Below are 27,534 nucleotides of genomic sequence, written 5' to 3'. Positions count from 1 at the left end.
TTACAAAATACTTAATTGATATTAAAGACGTCATTGCTATTCACTTTTGCTTTGACTCGCTTTGGTTGACATTATACAGTACAGTAATAGTAACAGCCTGTAAATGTCTCACTGCTGGGCTAAGGCCTCCTCTCCTTTATTTGAAGAGAAGGTTTTGGAGCTTATTCCACCACGCTGCTCCAATGTGGGTTAGTGAAATACACATGTGACAGAATTTCAATGAAATCGGTTAAGATTCACGTGTTCTTACTACTGGGCCATCTCGGCTAAGCATTGACATTATAGATTGGTGATAAAGTTGTTTATACTATTGCAGTTAAATATATGAACAGGAATTTTGGTCATGTCTACCTTATTTATAATACAACCTATTAATAAATTTCCTATTGAATAATTATCGGCTTCGTATACATTTTTAATTTGGTTAAATATATTTTTAATTTTATGCTAGACACTTTTGTAGTATAATAAAAAATATTTGTTTTTCTTCAAATAATTTAAATAATAATATTTATATTATTTTATAAATAAAATTATTTTTTTTGCTTCAAGTAAAATCTAGGAACAAAATTTTAAACCAGTTCTACGTAGGTTATCGATTGAACTGCAAATCGCAAACACTTTTACAGTAACAGCCTGTTAATGTCCCACTGCTGGGCTAAGGCCTCCTCTCCATTTTGAGGAGAAAGTTTGAAGCTTATTCCAACACGCTGCTCCAATGCGGGTTGGTAGAATACACATGTGGCAGAATTTCAATGAAATTAGACACATGCATGTTTCCTCACGATGTTTTCCTTCACCGTCAAGCACGAGATGAATTATAAACACTAATTAAGCACATGAATCTTCAGTGGTGCTTGCCCGGGTTCGAACCCACGATCATAGGTTAAGATTCACGCGTTCTTAACACTAGGCCATCTCGGCTTTTTAATTTTTTAATTTTTAATGTCATACACTTTTGCTTGGCATTAAAACCTAGTGTTCTAAATTTTATTCATGTAAGTACATGTAAATGGAAAAGGAAAATCATATTATCGTGAAAAAGACATTTTTTTAAAATAATATGTTTATTTGCCAGCGTCTTGCGAACAATGCCACAGGACAGTCTTTTAGACGGCGTGTTTTGTATGTTGTATTTGATGGGCTGGTGGGCGTGGTTAGTAGATAGATGCCTTTCACGCTGAATTTGAAGTTGTGGGTTCGATTCCCAGGACAAACTTTTGTGTGCATGAACATATCTGTTTGTCCTAAGTGTCGATGTAATTATCTATATAATTACGTATTTTATCAGTTGTCTGGTTTCCATAGAACAAGCTCTGCTTAGTTTGGGATCAGATGGCCGTGTGTGAATAATGTCCCAGGATATTATTATTTTTTATTAAAATAGTTCTTTCTAAAAAGGTGAAAAAAGATATTTTTAAAATTTTAAGACTGATTTGCATAACCACTTTTTATATCGTTTTAATTATGTGTATCTTTTAGAATAATAATAGGACATACATAAATAATCCTGGACAGGCTTCGTTCGTTCATGTTGTTAAATAATAACATCGTATAAAAATAGCTAATTAATTTGGTATAAATCATAAATAATCATTGCTAATTTTCATCTACTAGATTCTTTATGATGGAATGGTTTCTTGAACGAATTCTTCAGTTTAGTTTTGTATGAACCATAATTGATTGTGTATTTATGTAAAAGTTGCGTAAAAAATATTTAACAGCTAACAATCGAAAAACCATAAACTCGTTTTATTTCAACACAAACATTTAGTAAAGTTCCTACAAAAATTGTTCTTTATTTAAATGCATTAAATCGTAAAGAATATAAAAGGCGAGGGTGATTTTATTTCATATCATTCACATTTGAGCTTCCTATCTAAAAGTACAAAATGATTTTTAAGGTGAGTTCCAATGATAAATAAATCACTGACGGATATTAAAATTGTTTTTTTTTTCTTAAATGAATGTCTAAATGTACATTTGTCATCAGGTTGTCATTTTTGCTGCTGCGCTGATGGCGGTAAGCGCGCAATATCATGGACAAAGTCATGGTCACGCAACTTCTTCTCAGTCAATCATCCGCCACGATATATCCCACAACCAACATGGCTACAACCACGTCCAACCTATCTCAGTACACGCTGCTCCAGTCGCATACCACCAACCCGCTGTTTCTATTCACCACGCTGCCCCCATTGTCCACTCTGCTCCTGTAGTTCATCACGCTACTCCTATTGCATACCATCAAGCTCCCGTCTACCACAGCCAAAACAGTGGTGCTCATCAACACCAGGATTACTACGTAAGTATATCATTTCCCTCAGAATATTTCCTCATTCGATCACATTCTAATAATAATACCTTTTTTACAGGCGCACCCTCAATACGAGTTCCAATACAACGTAGAAGACCACCACACTGGTGACATCAAGTCTCAGCACGAAGCTCGCGATGGTGACCACGTGACTGGCTCCTACAGTCTGCACCAGCCCGACGGTTCAGTACGCACCGTCCACTACAACGCTGATCAACATAGCGGGTAAATAAGATTCCTGTTCTATCATAACTAGTAAATAGAGAAATCTATCTAAAATGCACTTATTAATATTTAAACAGATATATTATTGTTAATATGAAAACTGAATAACAAAATATTTGAATAAAAGATGAAAGTATGCATATTATTTAGGGCTGATCTATGAAAACGTTTTTCCCTGGGAAATAAAGCAGTTTTTTTCGACATTGAAGCACCAATAAAAAGTTTTCACTAGGTTTTATATATTTTCAGATTTAACGCACAAGTCGACTATTCTGCCCCCTCAACACACGCCCAGCCAATTCACCACGCAACTGAACATATCCTATCTCATCACTAAATAAATTTTAAATTTGATAGGATATAAGGATTATTCTCAATGTAAACTATTAGTTCTCTAAATAAAATAATAAAATATAATAATATTTTTTAATTTATTACCTGTGATTTTGATTATCACTAAAAGCAACTATTACATAAAACTAATTAAATCATTAGAATAACAAAAACATATCTATGATTTTTACTAAATTTATTATAATTTTAATTTATTTATTTATTTATTTTATTGACACTTTATTGCACCCAAACTTAAAACTAAAAATTACAATTTTTAAACAAAAAAGTTGCATGAGGTGCAACAGGCGGCCTTATAGCGCTAAGCAGCGATCTCTTCCAGGCAACCTTTGGGCAGAGGATCATAATATTTATAAATGGGAAGGGTACAAGCCAGTTTACCTATATACTACATACACTACTACATTCATAATACATACATACATATATATACTACACTACTATTATATATAATATAAATATATATATATATATATATATATATATATACATATATATATACATATATATATATATATATATATATATATATAATATAATATAAATATACATATATATATATACTATAATAAATACATACATAAATAAATACATAATATATATAATAAAAATAGGAGATATAACAAAACAAAAAATTAACAACGACAACGACTGCTTAGTATTAATTTATTATGGACAATACGAAATATAGTCTTAATATTCTACCTCCAAGAAGAGGTTGCTAATCTTTATGGTACTCATAATGCAGTATAGATATAAGTTATTAAGCCAGAAAATTCTTCATCAAACTCTCCTTATTTCTCCATCCTGTATTGTTTAGCTGTGTAGATCAGGCTATACATTATATTATAAACACAATTATCATACTAATTTATTATTATCCGTTAAATTTAAGTGTTTCTTATCTGTCGGATAGAAAGAGCTTAACAATCTGCTTTTTACACGTGCTACATTTAAGCAGGATTCAATGTTAGTTATGTTGCTTAATATACTTTTTATCTTCGAATAGTACTTAAAGCATTGGAATTTGCAAATTGACGTTTATATGAAGACAATATAATTGATCTAAAACTTGTGGTTATGTGAGTCATCGAAGTTTTTATTTTTCATTTTTTAAATTTGGAATTTTACCGTTAATGTACCTTTTGATTCAGCATATTAGTTGCGGTATTGCTTGTGGATGTTTTCGTCATATTAAAAAGTAACCAATATCAATCTCCGTGCCATTCATTAACGTTAGGTCTACAAAATCAGTTTTAATTCTTCCTTTCGATCTTTTTCAAAAGTAAAATAAAATAATAAATTCCTTTTATTATTTCCGTACGGAATAATCAATTGCTGTTGTTTTTAGTTTTATAAATTAATTTCCTTACTTTTTTATAAAATTTGGGATGTTTTAATGGTTTAGCACTTTGTTAATCATAGGCATTATGATGATGTCCACCAAACTGATTTCGGCCATCCTTTAAATTGACTAGCCAATTGTGTAAGAAATATTATAGTGCGCAACGTGTGATCAAACTTAAGGCACTCTCCTCAATCCCTCACTCTCATTATCCGATGAGACGGCATATCCAATGTCACTGTATGATTTCAGACACAAGAACTGCTTTATGTGCTTTTCCAGTCATGAGTGTTGTTCTAATAAATTCAAAATTCTAAAATGTTACTGAGAAGTTCTTGACAAAAAAACTTGACAACATTTTTATTAGAGCAACCTATACATCGAATTCAAACCTCGGTATATGCAGCTTTATAATTCCAATTCACTAGACCAACGAGGCAGTGACGCATCAATATATTAAAGTTTCACTATGGTAAACTATTATATATATTATATGAAATAAAAACTTGAAAAATGGATAACAATATCTTTTTTAATATGAAAAAGCGTAACACAACTATTTTTTAAGTTATAATAATAATAATAATGCATCCTAAAAGAACTACGTCAACAGCGGCAAATATCAGTCTAGCAATCTGAGCGACTGATCTTTAAGTGTTTTTTTAATACAATAGGTAGATGGACGGGCAAATGGGCCATCTGATGGTAAGTGATTACCACCACCCACAGATATTGGCATTATGAGAAATATTAACCTTCCCTTACATCGGCTATGTGCCACTGACCTTAGACACTAAGATGTTATGTCCTTCGTAAATTTACACTGACTCACTAACCCTCAATCCCAATACCAACAATTTATAATGAATGGGTACCCAAAATAGCTAGCACACTATCACCAAGTAGCCATACCACCTAGTATAATATGTGCATTCCTTTACTCACTCCCATAAGACGCAAATCTAACAAGACATAAAATAGTTTAGGAGCGGATATATTCTTAAGAACGGCTTTACGTATTTTCCGTTGCACGAGAGTATACGATTACCAATTCAGACAAATTAATTTTTTTTTTTTTTCATTTCCAATAAGAACACAAATTCTTGGAAACATTTCAAGATACAAATTTATTTGTTTAAACATCAAATTTTCAACGAAATCTACCAAAAACAAAATATAAAAGCAAGGGCTAAAAATGAGAATTGCTTAATAAGTAGAACAATTCAGATTGTATAAACTTGTTTTAAGTTGTCACCTTACCTAAATATACGTAACATGTCCGTAATGAACACATAGTAAGATTATGAATATAAAAGCACGAGTAATCTCGATTTAATATCATTCCAATCCGGAACTCAGACTAAAAAACGCAAAATGCTGTTTAAAGTAAGTTTGAATTAATTAAATTAAAAAAAACTAAATTACTCTTTTACAATTGATTAATTACTTTTTTTATATAGGTAGTAATCTTCACAGCTTCGCTGATGGCTGCAAGTGCGCAGTATCACGAACAAAGTCATGGTCACGCAACTTCTTCTCAGTCAATCATTCGCCACGATATCTCCCACAACCAACACGGCTACAACCATGTCCAACCCATTGCTGTCCACGCTGCTCCAGTCGCATACCACCAACCCGCTGTTTCCGTTCACCACACTGCCCCCATTGTCCACTCTGCTCCTGTAGTTCATCACGCTACTCCTATCGCATACCATCAAGCCCCCGTCTACCAGAGCCAACACAGTGGTGCTCATGAACACCAGGATTATTACGTAAGTATATCATTTATCTCAGCATATTTCCTACTTATTCAATGAAATTCTAATACTAGAAGGTACTAAACCTTTTTACAGGTGCACCCTAAATATGAGTTCCAATACAACGTTGAAGACCACCATACTGGTGACATCAAGTCTCAGCACGAAGCTCGTGATGGTGACCACGTGACCGGCTCCTACAGTCTGCACCAGCCCGACGGTTCCGTACGCACCGTCCACTACAACGCCGACAGGCATAACGGGTAATTTTTTTTGCTCTAAAATCAATATTCACTTTCTTAAGATTCATGAGGTAAGAAATAAAAAATATGCATAGTAATTAATACACACGCACAATGACTTTAATTTGAATATAAATTTGGAAAACCAGTGTATCCATATTATCTTTAATTGTATTTGCTATTTACAGATTCAATGCTCAAGTTGAAAACTCCGCTCCATCAACGCACGCCCAGCCAGCTCATCACGCGCCTCAATACGTTCTGTCACACCATTAAAATATTTATTTTAGAACAATATATAGCTAATAATATAAAGCAGCATAATACTTATGTTTACTTAGATTAGGCAATAAATTAATTTCATAAAACCATCTTCTTATGTCAGTGAATCCCTACCTTATATTTAAAAAAAAATACATATATTTAATATATATTTTTTTACATTTTTCTATACGAGTAAGAAATTAAGGGGCTACCCCCTTAATTTCGTACTCTGATAAAAGTTGTTCTTCTTAGAGTTGGCTTAAAATCTGCTTAACCAGATATTAATTGAGTTTGTATTTTGTACCGATATTTGCAGAGGGAGAGTATTAAGCGTCATCGCAATTATTTTTAGTTAAAAATCAAGTAAACTATTAAGATAACAAGCATAGCTAACAATCTTTGCCTTCTGTGCTAATACATCTTACTGATGCGTTTCTATCAACGAGCTTGCTGAAACGTCAAAGGATTTTTTAATACATATGTAGATCTTAATAGTTATATATTTCGAATAATTTACCTTAAACTTATCGGTTTCCCCGCTCTCATATCCGATGAGACGGCAATCTAACACGGACGGAATAATTCAGGTATCACACAAACGGCTTCACGTGCTTTCCGAGGCACGGGAGTGTACTCACTTCCAACTTCTAGCTCCCGGCCTGCTACTGAGAATTTTTGACAGGAAACCTCGATAACTTTTTATTGGCCCAACTCGAGTTTTAAAACCAGGGCCTTAGGATATATCAACTACATTAACGATGCAGGCAGAGGTTATAAATGTAGCATAGTTTTTACAATATAAATCGGTTGTCATATTATTGAGAAATAAAAGATAATCTATGTAAAGTATTCATTTATAGTATTTTTTTATTATAATAAAAATGGGGTTTTTCCCGATATTATAAAAAAAAACGTACGTTATACATCAAATAATTATGTGTATGTAGAATTAGAGAGTAATCTCAATAAGAAAAAGATTAAATTATTTAAATTAGTTTCACTGTTTTTAAATCGATGAACATAAATTACGAAATAAATATTATAATACGTCGTACATATAACTTTTTTAATTTTGAAGTCGGTTAAAAATGGTAACTAATGAGGTTTACTTGATCAATAAATTCATCTCGATTGAATCCACATGTTCAAAATTGTAGATTTACTACTATATATATTTAAATAAACGGGTGAAAATATGCGCGGCGGGTTGAACCGATGTATTCTATTACTGTGTTAATGTTGGCGAATGCTTATATCTCATTATTTAAGAAAAATATATGTATATAAATATCACAGGATTAAATCCTTATTTTACTTGTACGTAAGGCGGACAGTTAGTTACATATAAATACAGCTATTGAATAGTACATAGACAGATATATATTTGATTTAATATATAAGCAATATAAGAGCAATATAAAAACTTTAAAATTATTTTAGTAGTGGCTGTAGAAAAGTGACTGATTACTTTTCCTTTATTCTTTATATTACGCCCCCTCCTTTGTCATCACTTTCACATAATGTTATTTGTAACCGTGTTCAAAATTTTTGAAAATTACGCTCTTGTAGTTTAGAACGTTGGAATAGTAGTGCAAAAACATTTCTGACATAACCTAATAAATCATAACCTTTTTGTTTCCACTGGTGACATGAGGAACAGGGCAGCTAGTTAATTTTAGGTAACGTAATTGTAACATTATGAATTCACCATTTTAGAAGATTTCCAATCAGTAAATTGGAAACAGAAGTATCTTCTAAAATGGTGAATTCATAATGTTACAATTACGTTACCTAATTAGGACTGCCTCGTTGGTCTGGAAGCATACCAGCTTAAACCTTTCTTTGACAGATGTCACACATTTAATCATGAATAAAAGATATTTTGTGGGATTGAAATATGTATTGCATATTTATTTGTCGTTTAGTAGAACTTTTTTGTAAGAACAAGCTCAAGACCCTGATTCTCTATGACACAAATCGTAACGAACCAAAACCAGTGACGTCATAACGCTGATCAAGATAAAAAAATGACAGAATATGATAAGCGACATAAACTGTATTACCAGTGACTAGTATTGAATATATTGTTTACATTTAATTGAGAAGCGTGAATATAATATACATTCAATATAACGTATCATAGTAAGTTAGTTTTCAACATTTCACAAAAAATACGAAAATAGTTTTTATATATTAGCACGAATTTTTAAGACTTTCTTAAATGGTACCAAATATAAATTTATAATATGCTTTATTCATCTAAGACCGTATGTTTAACGTTCGAATCTCAAGTAAGTGTACCTATAATAGGAATTGTTATGCAAAAAACTGTTCTTCATGATCTCAACTTGTTTATAGTGAAAACTGGTTTGCAAAATTACTAGTATTATTAAATATTTACCCGTAAAAATAAAACATAATTTATATTGAAGATATAAAATGTATAAAACTCGTATAACACAAAACAAAACTAAAATAATTAATTCATATTCATGAATTCACTTACTTTTATCGAAATCCAAAATATACATAAGGATTTACAAGAGTTGCTAGACTTGAACATGTAGCCTATTCCCTAAAGCAGCGATCTCCTCAAGGAAACCGAAGGGCAGTGAATTGATTATAAAATATGTAAGAATTTGTTTGCTATTAAAGATAAGGCTCAAAGGGTTAAAAGTGTAAGTTGCCTAATAAGTATAACAGTTTTAAAACTTGTTTTAAGTTGTCACCTCAATCACACGTACGTAACGTGCCCGAATAAGAGATTATGAATATAAAAGCAAGTGTAATCTCGATTTAATATCATTTCAATTCGAAACTCAAAGCAAAAAACGCATAATGTTATCCAAAGTAAGTTTAATTTAATATAATGATTAATAGTATTAAATAAATATATTTTTATTGATAGTAAAGTTCAATTTAGTTGGTATATAAAATATTTTTGACTTTTTTTATTAAGGTACTTTTCTTCACGGCTTCGCTGATGGCAGCAAGTGCGCAGTATCATGGACAAAATCATGGTCACGGTACTTCTTCCCAATCAATCATCCGCCATGATATCTCCCACAACCAACACGGCTACAACCACGTCCAACCCATCGCCGTCCACGCTGCTCCAGTCGCATACCACCAACCCGCTGTTTCCGTTCACCACGCTGCTCCCATTGTCCACTCTGCTCCTGTAGTTCATCACGCTACTCCTATCGCATACCATCAAGCCCCAGTCTACCAGAGCCAACACAGTGGCGCTCATGAACTCCAGGACTACTACGTGAGTATATCATTTATCTCAGCATATTTCCTACTTATTCAATGAAATTCTAATACTAGAAGGTACTAAACATTTTTACAGGCGCACCCTAAATATGAGTTCCAATACAACGTTGAAGACCACCATACTGGTGACATCAAGTCTCAGCACGAAGCTCGTGATGGTGACCACGTGACCGGTTCCTACAGTCTGCACCAGCCCGACGGTTCCGTTCGCACCGTCCACTACAACGCTGATAAACATAACGGGTAATTTTTTGCTCTAAAATCAATATTAACTTTCTTAAGATTCATGAGATAAGAACTAGAAAAAGTTGCATAGTAATTGATACACACGCATAATGACTTTAATTTGAATATAAATTTGGAAAACCAGTGTATCCATATTATCTTTAATTGTATTTGCTATTTACAGATTCAATGCTCAAGTGGAAAACTCCGCTCCTTCAACGCATGCCCAGCCAGGTCATCACGCGCCTCAATACGTTCTGTCTCACCATTGAGATATGTAGTGTAAATTCTTATATTTTAGTTTATAATCTAAATAAATTTATTTTAAAAATATTTTTTTCTTCTTTTATTAATTCGTCTTGTACAATTTACAACGGAACGGAACAATCGAAAAAGAGTTTTGCGACTTATTTCCTTTTTTTCGGATTATCGACTATTTTGCAGTTGTTTAAAGGTATAACTGTAATATAACTCTTTAATAAAACTTTAAAATCGTGAAATTTATATATTCTATTAAATGAAATGATGTTTTCAAAAAATATGAACTAAGAAGTAAACAATTTTATCTTTAATAAGAGTAAAAGGTGGTTGGCGAGATCTCCCCACGCTTTCATGACTTTGTTATATCTACGAATATTTGGAAATTAAATAAATTAATTAAGCTACCTATTACATTTTGGTATTAATGAAAAATGATCTTATACTTTTCTTAGTCTTTTAAAGCATATTTTTTAGTTTTATTAAACTAATTGTATTTTTTATTATAGATCAATATATATATATATATATATATATATTATAATTTATTTAAATATTTCTGGATTATTATTTAAAAATAATTGTTTAAAATTATATTGTATAACATAACTCCTTATTTTCATAAATAACGTCAATGACAGACAAAAGGTGACAACAAAACGATTACCATTGTAATGCGAAAGGATTCATGTTACAAGTAGAGTGTGCCAGAGAGATTTTTAACAGTGTAAGGATAAACTTAAGTCTTTGGCCAATGGTGGTATTTAGGTGGTCTGCTACAGTGTAGCAGTATAGCAATGATGTATAGATTACTTCCTTGATGATATAAGCTTGAAGTAATTGAGTTTATGACTTGATGAAATGAAAACAAATGAATACCTAATTAGTACTTTTTTTTTAATCATACTTAGTTTTTGTACAAAGTTTAAGTGATAGCGGTTTTTTTTTTTTATAGAATAGGAAGGCGGACGAGCATATGGGCCACCTGATGGTAAGTGGTCACCAACGCTCTTAGACATTGGCATTGTAAGAAATGTCAACCATCGCTTACATATCCAATGCGCCACCAACCTTGGGAACTAAGATTTTATGTCCCTTGTGCCTGTAATTACACTGGCTCACTCACCCTTCAAACCGGAACACAACAATATCAAGTATTGCTGTTTTGCGGTAGAATATCTGATGAGTGGGTGGTACCTACCCAGACGAGCTTGCACAAAGCCCTACCACCAGTTGTAAGTGTTATAGCAAAATGCTTTCATTTCCTATAAAAACTTTACATATTCACATGTTAACTAAAATATTACATAAAATTCATGCTTATCACGACAATATAGAAGCGAGTGAAAGAGAAAACTTCAGTTATATATTATATACTAATATATATACTAAATTTTTTTTTAATAAATATATCAATTTCTTTATTTTTAAAAATTTATACATATCATAAAAAAATAAATAAATAAACGTCTTTGCGCTCTCTCCATTCGAAGTATATTGATCTTAACAGCACCTCCCCACACTGTGATGCAGTAAGTAATATTAGACTGCAAAAGTGCGTAATATACATTTTTTTAAATCTGGAAACAAATAGATGCCCTGAAATATCTAAATACATACATCTTTTTCCTTATACATGAGATTACAGATTGAATGTTATCATTCCAATTGAGATCCTCATTTATCGTTACTCCGAGATAATTAATGGTCTTAATGCGAGAGATTTTATTACAGTTGCAGGGAACAGTAACCTGGTATTCAGAACAATTATGAGCGACGATAGGAAATTACGTAACCGGTTAAGTATAGCTGGAGCCAAAAGTGATATAACGTATGCATTTTATCTATATTAAGAGTCAATAAGTCACTACGAGAGCAAGGGCCAATTCTGCCTTATTTCGAGCGTCGGACCAATTTTCACCATGGACAATTAGTGAGGTGTCGTCGGCATATGTTACGATTTTGCAGTTTAGTAATTCAAGTCTGCACCTTCTCCGGTATAAGTCCTATATATATTTATTTAGTAGTTTTTTTAGTTAGGCATTACAAAAATTTAAATGGAATACGTTATTCATTCTACTCTCTTTTAGCCTGATATTGATTACGCTCACCGCTCATCATAGAGAAAATATGATTTATATAATATAATATTAGTATTAATATCTAAATTACTCTGTTAAATTACTTACACGCGCTGTTAGAGTGGTATGGAAAATTTTCAGAATATATCTTATATCTTAAAAGACGAGTCTTGAGCTAAGGAGCGTCAGCAAAGAAGTTCTCTGCATTAAGTATCTAGCTTTTTCAACTTTTAATTTAAAGTTTAGTTCAATTTCTTCAACGCTTCAATATTTAGTCCAACATTGAAATAAAAAAAAAATAAAACAAATATTATATCGTAGTCTTACATGCCGATGTATGTGTACCTTATTATAAATTTATCTTAGTATTTAATTAGATTTTAAATTAAATTCCAAGAACTAGTAAACTACAACTTTCTTTATAACATGCTGCTTTCTTATTTCTATCTTACAGATTTGTGACCAACTTTGGATACTAAGAAACATTTTTTTTTATAGAATAGGAAGGTGGACGAGCATATGGGTCACCTGATGGTAAGTGGTCACCAAAGCCCTTAAACATTGGCATTGTAAGAAATGTCAACCATCGCTTATAGCCAATGCGCCACCAACTTTGGGAACTAAGATTTTATGTCCCTTGTGCCTGTAATTACACTTACATAAGTTTTACAATGCAGTTGTCGCTTCTTTAGCTTTAATAATGAGAGTCAGATGTCTTTAGATCTCTATTTTTGTGCCATTTTAATATTACGATAGTAAAAAGGGGGTTGTCTGTCTGCTAAGATTATGTCAATGTATATGAGTGTTTGTGTGTATGAATGTATTTAACTTCCAAAATAATTTCGGCATTGACTTTGACAAAATGTTGACTTTCTTTCCATTATTAATCTAATCAATAAAATAATCGTACAATAACAAATTTCCAAAATAATGCAGTAAAAAATATCAAGCAAAAATCCACTCAAACACACAAGTAACAACGTTTCGTGAGCATCGTGAGGTGTTTGCAGACATTGCCACTACCGGGCACCACATCCTGGTCGCAAGCAGATAATAATTGAGTTATATATTTTGATTTTTGATACTTATTGTAACAGTCACGATATAGCATGGACCCCAAATAAATAGACAAATAAATGATGAAAGATAGAACTAGCAAGTATAGTAAATATAATAAGCTTTCAACAAAAACAGAATAATCAAATATTGTTATATTTATTTATATTTTATTTTTAAAAAGTTATACATTGAGATTATCTTTATATTTATTAAATTTGTAACACCTAATGATGAGATAAGATGTGTTCAGGTGCGTGGTGAATTGGCTGGGCGTGTGTTGAGGGGGCAGAGTAGTCGACTTGTGCGTTAAATCTGAAAAAATATATAACCTAGTTAAAAAAAAATTTAAAATCATATTTAATATTCGAAAATACCATTTCTCATAACGCTTTTCGTCGTTATAACAAAATACTTTCATTCAATGTGAATAAAGTACCATAACTACAGTTAGATTTTAATAATATTTATAAAGAAAAAAAAAATTAAATCCTTTGTGTTCGTATATAATTTCCATGGGATTTTCAATGAACGTATAAGTTCCACACATTTTTCTTAATAAATAACCCTTAATTATTCTTAACTTACTTAGTTAAGAATAAATTAGAGATAATTCTAAAAATATTTCATACCCGCTATGTTTATCAGCGTTGTAGTGGACGGTGCGTACGGAACCGTCGGGCTGGTGCAGACTGTAGGAGCCGGTCACGTGGTCACCATCACGAGCTTCGTGCTGAGACTTGATGTCACCAGTGTGGTGGTCTTCTACGTTGTATTGGAACTCATATTGAGGGTGCGCCTGTAAAAATGTCTATCGTTTTAGAATTTCATCGAATGTGTGGGAACTATGCTGAGATAAATGATATACTTACATAATAATCCTGGTGTTCATGAGCGCCACTGTGTTGGCTGTGGTAGACGGGAGCTTGATGGTATGCGATAGGAGTAGAGTGATGAACTACTGGAGCAGAGTGAACAATGGGAGCAGCGTGGACGATAGGAGCGGCGTGATGGATGGAAACAGTCGGTTGGTGGTGGTACACCGGAGCTGAGTGAACGGCGATTGGTTGTACGTGGTTGTAGCCTTGGTTGTGAGATACGTCGTGTCGGATGATTGATTGAGAAGATGCCGCATGGCCATGGCCTTGACTATGATGCTGCGCATTTACTACCATCAGCAAAGCGGGAAGAATGACAACCTGCTTAAAATGAAACTAACATTAGAAATAATCTTAAGAAACTAAAAACTATTGTCTACTACTCAAAAGTATTTTTTTGTAAATGAAACTCACCTTAAAATTCATTTTGTATTCTTTGAGATAAAGCTCTGATGGGAATGATATGAATTCAAAATTACTCTCGCCTTTTATATTCTGAAATATTTCATGACGGCTTACGTAGGAACTTGATTACAAGTTGTAACTGAAAACGAGTTTATGGTTTTTGGATTGTTTAAGACTTTTTGTTTTATTGAGTGGAATATTTAACACATTAGCGACGGTTATTTAATTTAATTCTCATTAAGTATGACTTAAGCTGAGCTATCCTGAAACGAGCCATGCCTTATAATTATTCATGTAAATTCTATTACTGGTATTCGTGTATATATATTCGTATTATAACAATAATTTTGCTAATAAAATATATATCTTTATCTATTATAACCAATGACGTCTCAAAATAATCTTTTTTCTTTTTTACTTGATTATCTAATACTGTGCGTACTCTTTTTATAGTCGAGATTCGATGGATTTTCACATGGTTGGTTCGTGTCATTAGAATTGTCTTAATTATGTGATCATGTCATCTAGACATGATATGTCAATACATTTTAATTAATCTAAAAGACAACAAGGCGTTTTTAAGCATTTATATAGACTTTACATTGTATAATTTCTCATACGAAAAGTTTTATTAAAAAATTATGTGTATTTCTTACAAAATAACTTGATGTTAATAAAAATACAAAAATTAAGAAATAGTTTTCTATATGATACAAAAAAAAGCTATTTATGTATACAACTCAAACAGATATTACACATTTAAAAACATTTATTGTAAACATCTGTTGTTTGCAATATAAAGTATATTGTTATATCTTCTTCTTTCTGCCCTTATCCTACAACGTGGGGTCAGCACGACATGAATTTTCCTTTCACTTCTCTCTGTCACTCGTCATCTCAGCACTTACCCCTTTCATACACATATCCTTTCTTACCCTATTCATTGACATTTTCTTCGACTCCCCCCTGTATCCATCAATATTCATACTCATCACCCTTCTAGTAACATGCTTTTCCTCATCACACGCCCATACCACGCTAATCTAATCAACTTTTCATCTATTGGTGTTACTTTAAAGTATATTATTATATAACTACAAAAATATTAAATGTAAATGTCGGTAATTAGAAGTTTTCATATGTTACCGTTTTTCTTAAAAAGGATAAGTTGCTTAATTTTCAGTGGAACAATTTAAATATATAAACTTGTTTTAAGTTGTCACTTTAATGAAATATACGTAACATGTTCGTAATGAACACGTAGTAAGATTATGAATATAAAAGCACGAGTAATCTCAATTTAATATCATTCCAATTTGGAACTGAGACCAATAAACGCAAAATGCTTTTCAACGTAAGTTCGAATACATCAATTCTAACAAGACATTAATACTTATTTTTATTTATTATAAAAAAAGAAACATTCTTTTAATAAGACATAAATTTTTTGTTTCTTTTAGGTAGTAATCTTCACAGCTTTGCTGATGGCTGCAAGTGCGCAGTATCATGAACAAAGTCATGGTCACGCAACTTCTTCTCAGTCAATCATTCGCCACGGTATCTCCCATAACCAACATGGCTACAACCATGTCCAACCCATTTCTGTCCACGCTGCTCCAGTCGCATACCACCAACCCGCTGTTGCCGTTCAGCACACTGCCCCCATTGTCCACTCTGCTCCTGTAGTTCATCACGCTACTCCTATCGCATACCATCAAGCCCCAGTCTACCAGAGCCAACACAGTGGTGCTCATGAACACCAGGACTACTACGTGAGTATATTACCTATCTCAGCATATTTCCTACTCATTCAATGAAATTCTAATATTCGTACCTTTTTACAGGCGCACCCTAAATACGAGTTCCAATACAACGTTGAAGACCACCACACCGGTGACATCAAGTCTCAGCACGAAGCTCGTGATGGTGACCACGTGACCGGCTCCTACAGTCTGCACCAGCCCGACGGTTCCGTACGCACCGTCCACTACAACGCTGATAATCATAACGGGTATTTTTTTTCCTCAATACTTACTGACCTATTAGCTATTCATGAGATAAGAAATATAAAAAATATGCGTAAATATGCTTGAATTGAAATCTGAACATGGAAAGACGGTATATCTGTATTCTCTTTAATGTTATTTGCTATTCACAGATTCAATGCTCAAGTTGAAAACTCCGCTCCATCAACACACGCCCAACCAGCTCATCACGCGCCTCAATACGTTCTCTCACACCATTAAATTATTTTAAAACAATTACTAGCCGATAATGTAACGTAGCATAATTTTATATAAACACTTAAGATTAAGTAATAAATGAAATTTAAAAAGTGATGTTGTAAGTTTCTTCTTAAGCTTAAATAAAAAACTAATTACCATATAACGCGGATGCATGGAATGGAGCTCATTACAGGAACCTTATAATGACATGGAAATATCGCTAGAGCATTTGCAAACATGTTTTTAGTTTATGACATGATTTAATTACATAACATTATAAAGAAAAAATAAAATCCATCAGCATTATTTGATTTGAAGCACAACATAAGAAAGTAGGCGTTAAAAACAAAGAATAATTCTATATTAACTTCTAGTACGCTCTAGTTCAATTAATGGTTAATTAAACGGTTTATTATATCAGATGATTTTCGTTGACAGCAACCTTTTTGTGTATAAAAAGCAGAGGATAGGTATTAGAATGTATTTTCCGACTTTGACTTGGGTATAAGGAGTAATGAATATCAAATAATAAGTTATTCAAAATTATTATATGATTTCTATTCTACAATTTTTGACTGATATTTCTACCTCACTTAACCCTTAGTAGCCTGATTTACGCGAGTCTTCTTTGTTAAATATTACTGTATTTGCTTGAGGGTCTAGATGAAGGGAAAAATAGCTAAATAAATCACAATATTTATTTTACATATTTATTTAAAAAAAAACAGGTATCAATTTTGATACTTCAGGCATTATGGCCATAAAGAAATCTTAAATGACCTATGCATGAAATAATGCGAAACATCGATTGTTTTTATTATCGCATAACGATACTTTGCATTTTTTACAGAACCAGGAGGTAAGTTTCCTACAATTACTAAATTTACATTTATTCCTAGACTCCATAAATATTTTTTCATGGCCAATACAATCGGAACGCACGTCAGTTGGGGGTAGTACTTGTGCACCTGTCCGGGGTTTTTTAGAGGGTACTGTATTGTCTTGTTGACTGTTGGTACTGGGTCTGCCCCTTTTATTTTTTGAGTGACTTTGATATCTACATAAAGTATCGGCAAGCTCAGTTCTAAAATCTGCTAACTTCATAATATTCTTCTGAAGTTTTCCTTTCCTTGTGTTTACCTTTTTGTACAGTACCCAAGCATTGATGACAGTCATGTCTAACAAGTGGTAGAAGAGCCTCGTTGTCCACTTTCTCGACTTTATGCGGATGCGATATCGACCAATGAAGCTATCCATCAAATCAACGCCGCCCATGTGTGCATTATATTCTTTTACAACCCGAGGACATGATATTTGAATATTGGCCTTTAGTTTTTTTTCGTAGCGGGTTATAGTATCCGCTGGTTCAGCGCCAACATACGTGGATAGTAATAATACCTGTTTGTTGTCTTTCCAACTTGTGGCCGACAATTCTAGGCCTTCGTGAGAGGCCACATTTTCGTGATATGTTCCTCTGGGTACGTTGGATTTCATAATCTCCCGTTTATCCGGCAACTTGCACGACTTTCCAAGCCTGTTTCTCTGTACTGTTCCAAGACAATAAATACCTTCGTTGGTCAAGTAATGTACCAGAGGAATATTCGTATAAAAATTGTCAAAATAAATTATATGATTGACATGCCTTGGTACTGGTCGTAGCAATCGAATAACTGTATTCGACACAGCTCCGAGGTCTGGTTCGCCAGGTAAACGGTCCATGTCCTTAGCTCCCGAGTAAATCTCAAAACTGTAGGCATAACCAGACAGAGAGCATAACACGTATAATTTGAATCCCCACTTATGGGGCTTGTTGGGTAAATATTGTTTCATAAAATGTTTCATTTTTGTGGAACACATCTGCTCGTCTAGTGATAGACGATGCTCAAATGGTAAAGTAATAAATTTCTTGTTCAAATAGTCTATCACTTGTCTTACTTTATGCAGTCGGTCGTGCTGGGGGTGATCAATGGGCAAATGTTTAGAGTCGTCATTCATGTGAAAAATTTCTCTAATTTTATCAAATCTGTTGCGATTCATTGTTTGTACTATGGGTTCAAACTTTGTAATGTTTGACCAGTATGACCGGACACTAGGATAATGATATACACTAGTAAAAATAAGAATTCCAATAAATTTACGTAATTCTAAGACAGTTACAGGTTCTGTAAAGTTGGGATTCTTTTGGAAGGCATATTTATTTGACTCGTCCACTAGAAATCTCAAAATGTCTTCACCGAAAAAATAAGAAAAAAACTGAAATGGAGTGTCTAAGTTCATAATTTCTTGTGAATACTCAGTATTTCCAGCAAACTGGAAAGCATTTTGGACTAAATCCATATTTTTTACTCTCCACACTAAGTTTCTAGAGTTGAAAGGTGCAGTTTGCAGGTTGTTCTGGCTGCTGGTTGTAGGAGTTGGGTTTCGTTCAACAGTCTCTAAATTATGTTGCATGTCGGTATCTACGTTTGCTGCAGGCGGATCTGCATACAAGTTTGGGTCAGTGGGAAAATTACCTACATCCTCTTCATCATCTAGCTCCATCAGACGATCTCTTTGGCTCGAATAATAGTCTATGTCATCTTCATTGTCGGTGGAATCGTCTTCCGAAATTTCACCATTTTCTAACCGCTTCAATATGTTCTCAATCTCTTCTGGCCGCATTTTGGATAAATTTCTATAATAAATAAAAACAAAAGTAATCCCCACACCAAGCTATGCAGAAAAAATATGAAACGAAAGTTCAAAAAGTTTTATAGCTAAAGAGTTAGTAGGTAGGTTTTATGTAGGGCGGAATGCCTGAAGTATCAATATTGATACCAAAAAAAAAGCACTAATTTCTTCAAGTAAAACATGCATTTGCTAAAAATAATTATATCATAGCGAAAATAATGTATTCACTTACCTCAAAAGTATTTATATTCTTCAGAAAAAGAAAATATATCAAATTTATATTCAACAAAACTTTTAGTAAAATGTGTTTACTTGTTCACTTTGCCGCGCAAGTAATATGTCACAGATAAAATAAAACAATAATGACATTTGTTTTTTTTTAATTTCGTTGGATAGAATACTATACAACAGTAAAATACATACAGCCAACATATAAAAAAAAACTAATAGTGATGTGAATATTCGGTTTAAAATATTAGTATCAAAATTGAAACTCTAGGTTATTAAGGGTTAAAATATGAACCTCTCTTGGAACGTATGAATTTATATATTTTTATAAATATATTAGGCATTCCGACTAGCAAGTCGCTTATAATAATAATATTTACCACTTACTATCAGGTGGCCCATTTGCTCGTCTGCCTACCCATTCTATAAAATAAAAAAAAACACCGTTTAGAACTATGATTTTATGTCCCTTCTGCCTGTGCTTACATTGGCTCACCTATCCTTCACACCGGAACACAACAATATTAAGAATTTCTGCTTGGTAGAATATATTTTCAAAGATATAAAAAAGTTTTATTTCCATTATTGATATTGACGTCTCGATCTTGACCAGCAGAAGACAAAATAGAAAGTATTTTAAAAATCACACATTTTAAATAACATTGCTATGTCTAGTGCATTAATCCTGCAAAGTGGAACCAGTTTCGTCACATTAGTTTATCGAAAATTTCTCAAAAATCTTCAATTCATTAATCATAATTCAAATTGCAAGCTTACCCAAAAATATGAGTTTGAGTACAGCGTAGTGGACCACCACACCGGTGATATAAAGTCAAAGGCCCGTGATGGCGACCAGGTGACCAGTTCCTAGAACTTGCATCAATCTGACGGATCAATCCGCACTTTCCATTAGTCACAATGGGTAAAAATACAGAAATCATATATTAGGTTTAATAATTATGTTCGCTTATGAAATATATTAACTTACAAAAATTGATATAAGAATGAAAATTATTAATTTTGCTAATTAGAACTATATTAAAAATATTTGACAAAAAAGCATATACTAATTATCTATTTTCAGATAGGATTTATAACTGTGTGTTTCTATTATTATCCTCGCATAACTCACCTTGGCTGTCTCGTAACCAGTTAAATTATCTTACATTAATGCTGTGTTGTAATAGTTGTTATAAAGTTACGTAGTTAATTTATTAAAGAAATTTATATATTTTTATGTATTTTTATTTAATTATATACTAATAATAATAATAATGTCCTCTAGACCGATTTCGGCCACGGCGGCCAATCTCAAAAGAGATTAGCCAACTACGCAGGAAATATTATAGTGCACAAGTGTGTGCGCAAACACAGGTGAGTGCACCTCTTCCCTCACTAACATAATTCAATGGGACGGCAATCCGACACGACCGGAAAGAGTTCAGGTGCAGGACCAACGGCTTTAGGTGCTATCCGGGCTCCTACTGAGAATTTTTAGACAGAAAAACCCAATAACTTTTTATTAGCCCGACCTGGGAATTAAACCCAGGACCTCCGGGTCTGCGGCCTTACATCAAGCCACTAGACCAACGAGGCAGTCAATATAATCAATTATATACTAATAAGTGTACTCACGTATACTTCGATTTATTTTAATTACTTTAAAAAAATGTTAGAGACCACAAATTATTCTAACCTAACATAAAATTACAAAAAAATGTTTCAATGTAAAAAGTTTTATATGTTCTATAACTAAATAGAATAAAGTTTAAATAATCCAAATTAGTACACCCGTTTTTGAGTAATTCGTAGACATAAATAAAATAAAAAAAACAGCGTTTTCTTTATATAAATTTTGTTAATTAAAAAATTACCGAGTAGCAAGTGTTTAAGAGTCAGTAAAACACATACGTCTTATTGTGTAGTTACACATTTACGCGTGTTTGTGTGTCTAAAATAAAAGTGAAAGATGTAGTAAATATTATGAATTCCTAACTAACGTCTACGTACAATTTGATGCGCTATGCTATTACATATTGTTAGGAACTAGGTATTCTTAGTAGATGTCGATTTAAGACTGCTGCTCTTTCCTGAATTGCAAAAATAGGAACATTAAAATATCTTCCGAATGAGAAGTTAAAATGACCACAAACGTAACACATTCACACACAGGAAACAATTCACACACGCATTCGCAAAAGAATGTTAATACGTAAATACATATGTGTATAAGTTATTAATGTTATTCCATTCATTCAATGTACAAATTGCGAGGACGTTAACCCCTATTAAATGAAACCTACCGTCTCCTTTCACTGTTAAAACAAATACAGTTATTGTATTAATCTAATACTGTGTTTATCTTGTATATTTTACTTCAAATACTTTATACTAATTATTTAATTATATAATTTATTTTGATTTATATTATAATTGTTTCCACTGAAAATAATTTGATGAGAATTCACGTTTAAAAACAATATTGTTAAATTAATAGTTGATCTAAATTTATTTCACTAGTATTTTGTATTCGACATTAGAACATTTGGAACAAGAAGAAAATTTAGCTATTTTTGTCTTCCCAATGATTTATTTGTTTAAATAAAATAAATAATTGTATTATAATTTTATAAATTAAAAGTCACAGAATGAGATAAAAGCATATTTTATTCTAATAAGCATAATAATACAAAACAATTTACACATATAGTAACAGTAACGAATAACATTGACAATAATTTAGACTCAGTCAGTCTTAAATAAATAGGAAATTAATTTAATTTTCATGATGACTTTCAATATGAACGTGTTGTCCAGGTGATGAGTGCTTAACAATGGCGTTAAATCTGAAAGTAAAATATAAAATAATTAAAAATTATATCATAGCAGATTTGTATAAAAAATCTAAAATATTTATTCAAGTAGGCTTTATTTTCATTTTTGAAACGCTATCGCTATTTGGAATGTAGATTATAACTGGAAATAAATGAGACAGTAGTACTCGTTTTCACAAATATAAACGAACACTAATTTATTATTTATTTAAAAATTGTTTAGTCTGCATGAAAATGAATAACTACTAATTTCGAGCCATTTTTTCTATCACCTATATAATTTTAATCGAATTATATTAACACATTAAATGTATTAAATTTGTTTAAATTATGCCATAAATGAATATAATTAAGTAATGCTATTTACCCGTGGTGTTTATCCGAGGTGTATTCAACAGTTCTAATGGAACCATCGGCTTCGTGCAGAGAGTATACACCCTTTACGTTGTCACCATCACGGACCTCGTGTTGGAACTTGTTGTCTCCGGTGTGCGGATCCTCAACTTTATATTCGTACTGGTATTTAGGGTAAGCCTAAAACAGAAAAAAAAACATAAAAAACACTAAACAAAACTGTTTCGTAAACGATTTAAAGGTCTGATTTGTGAATAAAATAGATGAGTGTGATACGAATACATTAATAGAAAGTTGTTGCAAGATATGTTCCGGATATCCGTGAACGAGTTACAGATTTAAATTAAAACTTACATAATAGTCAATTGGCTCATCGTGAGAATGAGCTTCAATTTGGTGATGAGCTGGCGCTTGGTGCTCAGATTCTTGAGCATATTGGTAACGGTGAGCTGGTACACGAATATAGTGGGTTTCTTCACGAGCTGGTGCAGATTGAGCCTCATGAGATACACTGGGATAATGCAATGATTGAGGATTATTCTTAGCATGTGCAGCCTGTTGAAGTTTAACTTGCTCGTGTCCTTGATAATACTGCTTGTAAACTATTGGCTGCTCATTCTGTTCTCCATAGGACTCTTGGGATTGAGACTCCTCATGGACTGGTTGATAATGAAGGATGCTCTGAGAGGAAACCGCTGGCTCATGTTGGACTTGCGAAGATGCAGGGACATGGATAGATGCGCTTTGATCATCTTCATGAATAGGTGCTGGTTCCTGGTTAACAAGTCCAAGGGTCTTGTGCACTGAAGGATATCTGTATTCCTTTTGTTGTTCCTGTTGAACTGGTCTGTACTTGTAGATATGCTCCTGGCTGTAGCACGCCGTCACAGCAATAGCACAAACCAAAATCTGAAAAAAGTTTTTTGACATTAAACCGATTCGACTTCAAGTTGACTTCATAATACTATATTCGTGAGTATTTTATTCAAACGTACTTTAGCTAACATGTTGATCTTTCTTCTGAGACTTCCGCAGTGAAACTGATGAATTAACATTGACTTAAACCTTAATATATACCGGAGACGTTACGAGAAAGAATTGAATCAATCTGTTACTGCTTGGGGCGTCAAATTTGTAACCCACAACACGCGCACAATTTGTGTGACGTAATTTACGTAACCAATGTGAAGGTTGTCAGTCCAGTTAAGAACAAAGTACTGAAAAATAATGGTATTTGGAAATGATTTAACAATTATTTTGGTTTATTATCACCTTTCACAGACATAAAATGATATAATTAACAAGCGGTAATTAATAATTCAGTAATCAAAAAATTCTTCTTAAATCACCTAAGATTTAAATAGTATTGTCAACTTATAAAATTACAAAACTTTATAACTTATAACAAAACTTAATTATATATTTATTTTATTTTATTTTTCTTTAAATATTATTGGTAACTGTTTTTGATTGTCGGTTTAAAAAAACTGATCTTTGGTGATTGTACAATTATTTCAGAAACATACATAACATTAAAATTATTAATGAACGAAAATAAACAATTACTTTCATAACCACTAACTGTAATTTCCTTTATATATATATATATATATATACCATTTCCTTTATATATATATATATATACATTTCCTTTATATATATATATATATATAAAGGAAATTACAGTTAGTGGTTATGAAAGTAATTGTCAGATTGTACCAGATGTAAGGAAATTTGGTAAAAGAATGTTCTAATTTACTTTTTAACTTTATTACCATACAAGCAATAAAATACTTTGACAATTTGAGATTTCTAAAACTTCTACAAAATACAAAGTCAATATTAGTATTCAGATTTAACGTGAATCTAGTTCTCTTTGCATCTTAACATACTGTTTTAGAAACGCAATGAATGCTTCGAAATGAGCTAAACATTAGCATAACTTGAGAAACCTCACCATCATGATTTACTTAAATATTATGTATAAGAGTATTATTTGGTAAGTTAAATGTAATGTTGTAAAATTAATTAAAGAATATCGTAATAATTTATGAAGATGTAAGTTAGTTTGTGTTTCCGGAACTGACACTAAACGTTGATATTGCGATACTTAATAGCTTTAAGTTAGACATGGGTGAAGTTGTTTTAATATTTATTTAAAATTAAAAGCAAAAACTGCTTGTAACTATGTAACTGTATTATCCTCTAGAGAAGAATTTTTGAAGCTTATTATATATGAGAGGTGGCAGAATTATTTGATACGTTCAACACTTGCGGTTATTATCATAATTGTTATATAATACTGTATTTGTTCTAAAAACACTCAAATCATTTTAAATCGCGTGTGTATTACTTTGAAACTTTTATCAAATCATCTAAGTTGCTTATATCTTATTTAATCGTAACTCTCAAATAAATTCCTAGTCCGTTATCCAATAAAAACTTCTTTTTTAAAATTTATTTTGTCTTAGCCGCAATGTTCAGCCAGACTTCTAGATAGTACAAATTTTTTCCAGTAGGTAATCAAAAGTCAATCGTTGCAGTTCTGAGACGAATGTTTATAATTTAATAAAATATTTAAATCAAGTACAAATTATTAGTTTTCAAATCACTGTCAACTGTTTATTAGTAAAAAGATATAATATTATGTAAAAAAAATCTGTATCACCGTACTCTTACTTTTATTATATCGATTTCTCCAAAAATAATTAATCGATTTGGTACAATAAAAAGCGCATCTGCTGCAACGTAATGTATTAAAAATGTTTCACAAATAATATTATTGTGAAATGGTAAGATTTATTTGTTTTTTACTGATTCACGTAAGAATTCTGTATGAAAGTTTTATATTAATTTAGTATGTATGTATATATATGCCGGAGTGGTCGGATAGAAGATTATCGGCCCAGGCACTTTTCAACGCTGCTAAAATTATAACGAATAGATTTGTAGCCCTCAAAATTATATATAAAAAAATCAGAGAAAAGGAAAGCATTATTAAATACCTATGTTTTATTAATAATTTACAGTAAACGTTTTTTAGTTTGAAAAATAATAACTTCAATTTTATTAACGGCAAAACAATATTTATAAATCCTCATCAAAATAAATATCAGATTTAATGTAATTTACATCTGTAAATAAATATTGACTTTTACACTTTGCTACTTGAACCGGTAGTTTTAGAAAAATTACAAGATATTTAAATAAAGGCGTGAAATAATATGCAGGCGGTGTTGTATGACGCATTAACACAGTAACCTACTGCGTTGAATAGATCGCTTGAGGAAAAGTCTAGCACTAAGATCTATTTCCTTAAAAATATATAATATTTTTTTTAAAACATATAATAACGGATCGGCTTAGCATAGTATCTAATGACCTTACTTAAAATCATGACTACGTTCTGTATCTATGAATATTGGAACCATGAACTGATTTTCTTTAGCAATGACCTGTGATCAATTATTTGCATTCCGTCTCTATTCAAATAACTTAATTTATGTTTGTTTAGATGGTATAAACAAGTGATGTCGGTTAAAGACACGTATTGTCTTATAGATATTTATAGTTATATTGATATGCATATTGAAATTGAATTATTTAGCCTTTGGCTTAGAAGAGCAAAAATAATTTATGCGAACTTCGTCCGAATCCGTTTCGAGGTAATAAAGAATATAATAATCACAATATCGTGCCTTTTTGGCATTGCTATGTTTTACCATTCTGTATAGCATGCAATATTTTTTGTAAATATGTCTTTAGTCCCTATATGTCCCTAGTATAAAGTTTGAGCAACAATCGTTATTTAAGGTATTATATGATTTGAAAGTACCATAATAAAACGAATTAGTGGTTTTCGCTTGGATTCAGAAAAAGGAACAAGCAAAACTATATTTATTTTAATAGAAAGTACTGTATGAATGTAAGCTAGTTCCAGCAAAGTTTCCACGCAGTTAGCAAGTTACGCCGATCCTAAAAAAATCAGATAGGTGAGCAAATATTTATCATAGACAATCAATAGTTTATGACCCATTAAAAAAAACTTTTATAAATGTTTACTTATGTAGTAATAACTATTAATTATATTTAATTTAAATATAATAGATTTTAATGTTTTAATAATAATGAAAGATTACAACAATTCGTTACTAATGGCATTATGCGGACAGTAACGGTTGACCTTGCTCTACAACTTGAGAAAAACAAAACAAAACATCCATACAACTGAACACTCCAAGAGCAATACCAATACAAATAAACTTTTTTCTTTTATTGTATAAATTAAAACTTTATTTATTTCTTTATTTACACGGCATTTCATAATTGTCTAGATTTTAGTCCTTTTCATGTTTTTTTTTCTTTACCACGAAGATGAAACAAATTAAACACATAAAAACTCAGTTCTGATTGATCTTTGCATTTGAACCCGTAACTTTTGGTAAAGATCCACGTGATTTAACTACAAAGCCAAAAATTACCTTAATTGAATTTATATAAAACAAAGTTGAAAGGAACGAACATTAATAACGAATATCCT

General features: G+C 31.9%; 5 protein-coding genes and 1 pseudogene across 5 annotated transcripts; 4 read left to right on the top strand and 2 right to left on the bottom strand.

The window, feature by feature from the left end:
- Positions 1-1,892: 1,892 nt before the first annotated feature.
- LOC126768409 (cuticle protein 8-like) lies at positions 1,893-2,893 on the top strand. Its single transcript, XM_050486437.1, has 4 exons — positions 1,893-1,904; positions 1,994-2,305; positions 2,376-2,542; positions 2,792-2,893. The coding sequence occupies exons 1-4, from the start codon at positions 1,893-1,895 to the stop codon at positions 2,877-2,879; spliced, it is 579 nt and encodes a 192-aa protein (XP_050342394.1). The 3' UTR covers positions 2,880-2,893.
- A 2,805-nt stretch (positions 2,894-5,698) lies between these two features.
- Positions 5,699-6,516, top strand: LOC126768733 (cuticle protein 8-like). Its single transcript, XM_050487009.1, has 3 exons — positions 5,699-6,013; positions 6,095-6,261; positions 6,429-6,516. Exons 1-3 carry the CDS (start codon positions 5,726-5,728, stop codon positions 6,514-6,516), a joined length of 543 nt encoding a protein of 180 aa, XP_050342966.1. The 5' UTR covers positions 5,699-5,725.
- A 2,826-nt stretch (positions 6,517-9,342) lies between these two features.
- Positions 9,343-10,277, top strand: LOC126768408 (cuticle protein 8-like). The gene is made up of 4 exons (XM_050486436.1): positions 9,343-9,354; positions 9,464-9,775; positions 9,857-10,023; positions 10,190-10,277. The coding sequence occupies exons 1-4, from the start codon at positions 9,343-9,345 to the stop codon at positions 10,275-10,277; spliced, it is 579 nt and encodes a 192-aa protein (XP_050342393.1).
- A 3,316-nt stretch (positions 10,278-13,593) lies between these two features.
- Positions 13,594-14,746, bottom strand: LOC126768723 (cuticle protein 8-like). Its single transcript, XM_050486998.1, has 4 exons — positions 14,693-14,746; positions 14,273-14,599; positions 14,033-14,199; positions 13,594-13,715 (listed from the first exon to the last, which is right to left on the bottom strand). Exons 1-4 carry the CDS (start codon positions 14,702-14,704, stop codon positions 13,628-13,630), a joined length of 594 nt encoding a protein of 197 aa, XP_050342955.1. The 5' UTR covers positions 14,705-14,746; the 3' UTR covers positions 13,594-13,627.
- Positions 14,747-14,975: 229 nt separating this feature from the next.
- Positions 14,976-16,935, top strand: LOC126768731 (cuticle protein 8-like; annotated as a pseudogene).
- Positions 16,936-22,582: 5,647 nt separating this feature from the next.
- LOC126768407 (uncharacterized) lies at positions 22,583-24,001 on the bottom strand. Its single transcript, XM_050486435.1, has 4 exons — positions 23,990-24,001; positions 23,349-23,903; positions 23,008-23,174; positions 22,583-22,652 (listed from the first exon to the last, which is right to left on the bottom strand). Exons 1-4 carry the CDS (start codon positions 23,999-24,001, stop codon positions 22,583-22,585), a joined length of 804 nt encoding a protein of 267 aa, XP_050342392.1.
- Between the last annotated feature and the right edge of the window lie 3,533 nt (positions 24,002-27,534).

This window comes from Nymphalis io, chromosome 5, assembly GCF_905147045.1.
Source record: "Nymphalis io chromosome 5, ilAglIoxx1.1, whole genome shotgun sequence".
Taxonomy (NCBI): Eukaryota; Metazoa; Arthropoda; class Insecta; order Lepidoptera; family Nymphalidae; genus Nymphalis; species Nymphalis io.
This window is presented reverse-complemented; position numbering and strand designations above follow the sequence as displayed.

Coding starts and splice junctions, on each gene's coding strand:
- LOC126768407 (XM_050486435.1), bottom strand. Junction 23,175..23,348: donor ATGAGCCAATTGACTATTAT/GTAAGTTTTAAT, acceptor TTTCTGTTTTAG/GCTTACCCTAAATACCAGTA. Junction 22,653..23,007: donor ACCTCGGATAAACACCACGG/GTAAATAGCATT, acceptor TTTTACTTTCAG/ATTTAACGCCATTGTTAAGC.
- LOC126768408 (XM_050486436.1), top strand. Junction 9,776..9,856: donor ATGAACTCCAGGACTACTAC/GTGAGTATATCA, acceptor ACATTTTTACAG/GCGCACCCTAAATATGAGTT. Junction 10,024..10,189: donor AACGCTGATAAACATAACGG/GTAATTTTTTGC, acceptor TGCTATTTACAG/ATTCAATGCTCAAGTGGAAA.
- LOC126768409 (XM_050486437.1), top strand. Junction 2,306..2,375: donor ATCAACACCAGGATTACTAC/GTAAGTATATCA, acceptor CCTTTTTTACAG/GCGCACCCTCAATACGAGTT. Junction 2,543..2,791: donor AACGCTGATCAACATAGCGG/GTAAATAAGATT, acceptor ATATATTTTCAG/ATTTAACGCACAAGTCGACT.
- LOC126768723 (XM_050486998.1), bottom strand. Junction 14,200..14,272: donor ATGAACACCAGGATTATTAT/GTAAGTATATCA, acceptor ACATTTTTACAG/GCGCACCCTCAATATGAGTT. Junction 13,716..14,032: donor AACGCTGATAAACATAGCGG/GTATGAAATATT, acceptor ATATTTTTTCAG/ATTTAACGCACAAGTCGACT.
- LOC126768733 (XM_050487009.1), top strand. CDS start 5,726: ATGGCTGCAAGTGCGCAGTATCACGAACAAAGTCATGGTCACGCAACT. Junction 6,014..6,094: donor ATGAACACCAGGATTATTAC/GTAAGTATATCA, acceptor ACCTTTTTACAG/GTGCACCCTAAATATGAGTT. Junction 6,262..6,428: donor AACGCCGACAGGCATAACGG/GTAATTTTTTTT, acceptor TGCTATTTACAG/ATTCAATGCTCAAGTTGAAA.